This window comes from Petaurus breviceps, unplaced genomic scaffold (genome assembly GCF_028583685.1).
Source record: "Petaurus breviceps papuanus isolate PSGF00001 unplaced genomic scaffold, PetGlider_PUasm1.0 609, whole genome shotgun sequence".
NCBI classification, from domain to species: domain Eukaryota; kingdom Metazoa; phylum Chordata; class Mammalia; order Diprotodontia; family Petauridae; genus Petaurus; species Petaurus breviceps.
In genome coordinates, this window is record NW_027186401.1 from 112,523 (window position 1) to 120,146 (window position 7,624).

Below are 7,624 nucleotides of genomic sequence, written 5' to 3' on the forward strand. Positions count from 1 at the left end.
CAGTCCTATGGTATTTTCCTTCTCTTGGCTGACTTCAATTGATTCTGTATGTATCAGGTTTCACATAGTTGTGTCCATGTTATCTTTCCCGCTAGACTGTGGGCTCTTTGAGTCAGAAACGTCCCTTATGTCTCTTTATATCATCAGTTTTTAGCACAGGACTTGGCATATAGTAAGTACTTAACAAATGCTTGTTGGCTTAAGAAAGGTCTAAGGGCTCACATTAGCCTCACCCTCATTCTACAGCTGCAGGATAGTTGCATGTCTCAAAATATTCAACAAAGATTTCTAGTAGGATTATTGATTCATCATTAGAAGGGAACTGGAAGACCATGGAGTTCAAATCCCTCATTTTACAGATGAAGAGACTGAGGTTCATAGGTTCAGTGACTTGCCCAGGATCTCACGGCTAAGTGTCTGAAAAAAAATTCTACGTCTGATCTACCCATCCCCAAGCCTAGCACTTTCTTTCCTCAAAGTGAAGAAGCCTTTTAGGCTATTGCCCACTAACTCCAGCTTTCCCCTGGACAGGAGCTCCTCAGGTCTTCTTACTCCAAGCAGGAGACCAGATTTTCTTTGGGAACTGGCAGTCCTGGGCATGAGGGAAAGTTAGATGCAAGGATAGAGAGAAATTCATAATTTAATCCTCATTAGGGAAAAGGGGGATATAAGCAAAGACTGGAAGGTGGCCCAAGGACTACTCCAAGATAGTTTTCAGGGTGTTTACTGCTGGGAGATTGGGGAGGCAGAGGGAAAGGAAGACATGCAACCAATTTTGGATCAGAAGATTTCAACTTTGTTCATCTCCTTCACAGGATGGCCACATTCCATAGCTTCCATTTTTTAAATTTTAGAAATAAGAGGCGGCAGGTAGGACAGAGTAGCGAGCACAAGTCTTGGTATCAGGATGAGCTGAATTCACATCCGGCCTCAGACACGTGCTGGTGGTGTGCCCATGGACAAAACATTTCATCTGTTTGACTCCATTTCCTCAACTAAAATGGGGACTATAATAGCACCCAAATGAAATTGTTCTTTTTTTTTTAATTTAAAAAAAATTTTTTTGGTAAGCAATCGGGGTCAAGTAACTTGCTCAAGGTCACACGGCCAGTTATTTCTGGGTGTGGTGCTGAGTGTCTGAGCTCGGGATTCAATCTCCAGGTCGTCCCAACACTGGAGCTGGTGCTCTTACTCGCTGAGCCACCTGGCCGCCCCTAAAACCAAATTGTTTTCAGGACCGAGTGTGCTACCACGCATGAAGAAAGCCCACAGCAACGTGCCTAGCTTACAGAAGATGGCCATGAATGCTTATTCCCTGCAACTCTACTTGAATTTGGGCCAGGCCTGAAAGAACAAGGACACGCTAGTGACTGTTAGAACTTTAAGAGTAACACCAAGTGCAGTGAGCTACAAACTCATCCATTCTAACAAAAATAACATTTTAAAGACAAAATCCTTCCAGACGACAGAGGTTTGGGAAGAAAGAGGTCACCTGCTTTGCTCCCATTCAATGAAAAGGGACAAACCAATTTTCAGAGACTTGGTGGACGAAATAACTTCCCTGGCCCACAAGACAAAGACTTCTCATATGAAAACTAGGGAACAGCGAAGCCTGTACCTTTGGGGACATTTCCTCCCGGAAGCATTTTTAGAACCTACACGGAAACAGGACTGAGTTGTTTGAACCTCATCCTGTGTAGTTTAGAGACTGGGTTTGTCTGAGGCTGAGACCAGCTTTGTTGCTTAATCTGGACACGCAGGTTGTGCTGAGCCCAGAAACATTCAGGGGAGGCAGCAGTCCAGAGAGTGAGGCAGGGAACTCATATTCTACCTTGAGTGAGGCTACGATAGTGAGTTCGTGGACTCCAGAGGCATGGCTGACCCTGCATTTTTTTCTTTTTGGCTTTTTGTCTGTTAAACTTGTTCACAAGACTTGTTTCCTGCAGGCTGAGTACATTCCACCAGAAGATGCCTATGACTTAAGTCAGATGTCACCCCATCCATGACTGTGGTGTGTCGCATCTGGACCTTGTGTCAACCCAGCGCCAGATGCCACCCTTAGAACTCAGCAATCACATGGGACCTCTTGGGGCAGGGACAGCTCTACATCCAGTTGCAGTCGGAAGAAGCTATGGAGAAGAAACCTTTGCCCCTTACCACAAGATTTGGAGCCCCATTCATCCGATGGGGGAAAGGTGGGGTGCTTGTGCCCAAGCCCCCACCCTAAGATAGTGTTTTATGTGCTTATTTTCTATCATCCCTGTAATAATGTTGCAAAGTTCTGTTGACACCAGTTAGCCCTAAATGCCCATTAACCAATGTAATGAAATGTCTTGTTAATGTAGTTTTACTATCTAAGGGACATGAAAGCTCTTGGGGCTGAATGTAACTGTAATGGGAATGTGAAGATCTTCCATTCCCCTTATTAAGCCTAGAGGAATTTGAAGACCTTCCTTGCTCCCAATAAGCTGAATGGAATCACAGGGAGACTGTGGTGAGGGGAATTTACTGAAAGGTGGAGCAGAGCACAGAGGAAGCTGGGATTCAGAACACTTAGAGCCAGAGGGAGGAGAGGACCGACCCAAGGGAAAAGGTAGGTTTGTGAGTGTTAGTTTGTAGGAAGGCTAAAGAATGGTGTGGCTCTCTGAGGCATTATGGCTTATTAAATTCTTTTGCTACTATGATGCCTGTCCCCCAGCTCCAGACCCTGCAGCTCACCTGGAATAGGGAAACATGCCCACCCTCACACCCCGCCCCCAGAGCTCACCTAACCCCACCCCCAGCCCCAGGGAAGGCAGCACTGGAGGGGAAAGACCTCTTGCTCCAGCAGGCAGCAGACCAGAAGCACCTCTTAGGAGCCACCCCAGGTCTGGCACTTGTCAGGGGGCCGGGGCCTCTCCGAGTTCCCTGGGATGGAGGCTTCTGACAAATTTGGTCCAGGTTAGAAATGATGCAGCCTTGGACGGGCAGGGTAATGCCCACATGGTGACCCTTGTGGATTCCAATTGGGTGGGAGCAAGGAGGGGTGCAGAATTTCATACTGAGAGGCCCAACCTTCAGTAGTGAACTTGAGGGCAGGGCTAAGAATGGAGTGGGGCGGGGCTGAGGGCGAGGCCTGAGCACACCTGGTGCCCAGATGGCAGGATGAGGCCGTCCCTTGGCTGGCTCCACCAGTGCCCTTCCAGGAGGAATTGTGATGATGCCTCCATTGCTAGCCAGGGAAGCAGACTCCTGGCAGAGGGCAGCCCCAGGCCAGGGAGCAGCCTGCAGGGCCAGGAGCAGGGCATGGTCCCAGGGAGATAGGGTCTGAGGGAGATTGCGCTGCGGAGAGCACCTTCTGCCACTCGGCAGAGCCAGGCATGAGCTCCGGACCCGGGGACCTCCCTGAGCAGGGGAAGGGAGATGCTGGAGGGTGGGGCTACACTGCTTCCCCTGGCCCCGCTGGCTCTTGTGCCTGCATCCCAGGAGTGCTCCGGGGCCCACATGGGATGGGGGAGAGCTGCCCACCTGGAGAAGGGATGAAAGTCTGGGGGTTCTGGCCCAGCTCAGAGGGGAGGCAGCTCCCTGCTGTGTCCAGACCGCGGGGTGCAGGGCTGCTCTGGGAAGAGGAGAGGCTCCGGGTCCAGGCCTGAGGGGTAGCCAAGGCCCCAGTCCACGCAGATGAGCTGCCTCTCACTGTCACCTTCATGATCATCATGTTTCAGCATCAGAGCTGATTTGCGCCTGTTGGCAGCGTCCGCTTATCTGAGGACAGTAAGCGCTGAGACGCCCTGGATTCCCCCTAGTTCACAGCATTGAGCTCAAGGAGCACTGTGCTATTGGGAATTCCCTGGCCCTAATGAGTGAAGCCACTGGCCAGAGGCTGTGTCCTTGGACCCTTCCTTCAGCACATTTCTTGGGGAAGGATCACTTTACAGACAGTCATGAGATTCCTCTCCAGTGTGGACTCTGATGTTTAGCAACACTTTCTCTCCGTGTAAAAGCCTTCCCACACTGATTACATTCATAAGGTTTCTCTCCAGTGTGGATTCTCTGATGTCTGGCTAAATGGCTACTCTTAATGAAAGCCTTTCCACATTGATTACATGCATAAGGTGTCTCTCCAGTGTGGATTCTCTGATGTTGCACAAGTGTAGACTTCAGTCTGAACAACTTTCTACATTGATTACATTCATATGGTTTCTCTTCAGTGTGGGACCTCTGATGTTTAGCACAATCAAAGCTTCTTCTGAAAGCCTTTCAATGCTGATTACATTCATAAGGTTTCTATAGAGTATGAACTCTCTGATGTCTAGCAAGACCAAACCTGTATTTGAAAGTCTGTCCACATTGAAAACATTCATAAGGTTTTTCTCCACTGTGGGATCTCTGATGTTCAGCAAGATTGCTGCTGAATGAGAAAGCCTTTCCACACTGATTACATTCATAAGGTTTCTCTCCAGTGTGGATTCTCTGATGTCTGTTTAAATGGCTACTCTTAATGAAAGCCTTTCCACATTGATTACATCCATAAGGTTTCTCTCCAGTGTGACTTATCTGATGTTCACCAAGTGCAGACTTCACTCTGAAAGCCTTTCCACATTGATTACATTCATAAGGTTTCTCTCCAGAGTGACCTCTCTGATGTTCAACAAGTGTTGACTTCACTCTGAAAGCCTTTCCACATTGATTACATTGGTAAGGTTTTATTCCAGTGTGGATTCTCTGATGTCTGACTAAACAGACCTTCTCTTTGAAAGCCTTTCCACATTGATGACATTCATGAGATGTCTCTCTAGTGTGACTTCTCTGATGTTGAGCAAGTGAAGACTTCAATCTGAATGCATTTTCACATTGATTACATTTATAAGGTTTCTCTTCAGTGTGGATTTTCTGATGAAAAGTTAAATTGGACCTCTGTTTGAAAGCCTTTCCACATTGATCACATTTGAAAGGTTTTTCCTCACTGTGGATTCTCTGATGTAAAACAAGAAGAGAGCGTAAGTGAAAAGCCTTTCCACATTGATTACATTCAAAAGGTTTCTCTCCAGTGTGGCTTCTCTGATGTGCAGCAAGACTGTTGCTGTAACCAAAAGCTTTTCCACATTGATGACATTCATAAGGTTTCTCTCCAGTGTGCATTCTCTGATGTACAGCAAGACTGCTGCTGTAACCAAAAGCTTTTCCACATTGCTTACACTCATAAGGTGTCTCTCCAGTATGGATTTTCTGATGTCTGGCTAAATCAGACTTCTGTGTAAAAGCCTTTCCACATTGATCACATTCATACGGTTTCTTTTTAGTGTGGATTTTCTGATGTAAAGTTAAAAGGAATCTCCATTTGAAACCCTGTCCACATTGCTTACATTCATAAGGTGTCTCTCCAGTGTGGGTTCTCTGATGTACAAGAAGTACAGATTTCACTCTGAAAGCCTTTCCACACTGATTACATTCATAATGTGTCTCTCCAGTGTGACTTCTCTGATGTTGAGCAAGTGTAGACTTCAGTCTGAAAGCCTTTCCACACTGATTACATTCGTAAGGTGTCTCTTCAGTATGGATTATTTGATGTTTGGCTAAATGGTCCCTCCGTTTGAAAGCTTTTCCACATTGATTACATTCATAAGGCTTCTCTCCAGTGTGCATTCTCTTATGTACAGAAAGATCACATTTTCTCCTAAAACACTTTCCACATTCATTACACTCATAAGGTTTCTCTCCAGTGTGGATAGTCTGATGTGCAGCAAGATTGTATCGGGATTTGAAAGAATTTCCACATTGGTTACACTTATAACTTATGTCTCCAGTGTGCATTCTCTCATGTACACCTAGTTTAGACTTCTCTCTGAATCCCTTTCCACATTGATTACATTCATAAGGTTTCTCTCCAGTGTGGATTCTCTGATGTACAGAAAGATCATACCTCCTTCTAAAAGCCTTTCCACACTGATTACATTCATAAGGTTTCTCTCCAATGTGAATTCTCTGATGGATAAGGAACGATGAGCGTTCCCTAAACGCTTCATCACATTCATGATACTCATGTGTTTTTTCTCCAGTCTGAATTTTTTGATAGTTAATAAGGGATGACTGTTGACTCAAGTCCTTCCCATAATGACAATCATATGGTTTCTCTCCTATGTGGACTCTGAGAAATACGTCACAGATTTCTCTCCCACTGACCTCACAGTCACCATCACCCATGAAAGTCTCCTCATGATTTTCATTCACAGAAATTATTAGCTTTTCAGCAGTCTCTTGCATTTCAGGTCTAATGTCTCTATCTGCAAGAAACAAGCAATAAAATATATATAGAGAAATATGTACACACATATATATAAATAATTATAATCCCTTCCCTCCTTTGGGATAAAGTAAACTAAGTGATCTACTTCCCCAGGGTAAGGGAAAATTCTTCAAAGTTCAATGGACAGAATCAAATCATTTTAAAATGCCATTAGTTGACATCTTCAGGATAACTTGATTTACAAAGACCTTGTGAGACAATCACATTGGATCCTCACAAAGACCAGTGATAACAGCAGGACCAGCATTCTCATTATATTCATCAGTCGGGCCAGGAGCTCAGAATGGCTGAGTGACCTGACCAGCATATGAGTAGCTGAGACTACAATTGCAACTCTGCAAGTGGGCATGCTCTGTCTGTGGTACTAGAGGGCCTTTCTCCATCAAATTTTCTTTTCCTAATAAGAAAATGTATTTATAGCATGTTGACTTCCTTCCTCCTTCTCTTTGGGACTTCCTATTGCCTGACACACAATGATATTGAAAAGAGGCCAATTAATAATGCCACGATGGGCTCTAAGGGTTCAAGTGAAAAAAAGCATCAATCAATGTGGCAAGCTTCATCATCATCTTATGTGAAGAAATTGCCAATCATCCCTAACCTTGAGCAAGCACCAGGCTGATCAGTCAGCAGCCATCAACTCTGGCCAAGAGCTTCCACCAGCAACAAGATTTTGCCTCCAGGAAGGTTCAGATGATGGTTAGATTTTTGTAGCAGTAAAATATTTTTGAATTAAGGCATGTACCTTGATATTTTACACACAATAGTAGTTTACATAACAGACAACTGAGGAGTGTAAATAGAACCTTTATATGCAATGGGAAACCAAAAAAAAAAATTCATGTGACTTGCTTCATTGCTCTCTTAATTCAGTTGAGCGCTCTGGAACCAAACACAGAATATCTCTGAGGTGTGTCTGTGTTTTTATCATTCTTATTATGATTTTGACTCTTTCCTCCCTATTTCCCCTCTCCTTTCTTAAGCCATTATTAGCCTCATTTCTTGAGTTCCCAAATGTGACATTGAAAAAGATATTTTTCGATTCCAAAACACCCTCTTTCCTGTGAATCAGCTAAGACCAAAGTTCCCAATCTGCTGTTTCTTCACAAACCATCTCCATGTTGGTATGCCAAATTGGGAGCTCCTTGAAAGCAGGGACTGACTTTTCCTTTCCAAAAGCTAAGCCGAGTGCCAGAAAAACTGGAGGTGCTTTATCCATGCATGCTGAGTGACTGACTGGGCCCAGGGCTGACACAAGATCCCAGGGTCTACCACAATTCCACTACTCTAGTCCCTCAGTTGCCAAATGCATGTTCTGGCCCCAATTCTGTTTCTGGC

The 7,624-nt window shown here is 45.0% G+C and overlaps 2 protein-coding genes across 2 annotated transcripts in view; both read right to left on the minus strand.

The window, feature by feature from the left end:
- Nucleotides 1-7,624, minus strand: part of LOC138173591 (zinc finger protein 135-like) — a 110,286-nt gene that overhangs the window by 46,352 nt on the left and 56,310 nt on the right. The gene's annotated exons all lie outside the window — the stretch shown is intronic.
- LOC138173588 (zinc finger protein 420-like) overlaps nucleotides 1,368-7,624 on the minus strand; it is a 118,160-nt gene continuing 111,903 nt past the window's right edge. The window contains exon 7 of the mRNA XM_069103628.1: nucleotides 1,368-6,263. Within this exon, the coding sequence (XP_068959729.1) occupies nucleotides 4,267-6,263 (1,997 nt within the window). The 3' untranslated portion in view covers nucleotides 1,368-4,266. The remainder of the gene's footprint in view (nucleotides 6,264-7,624) is intronic.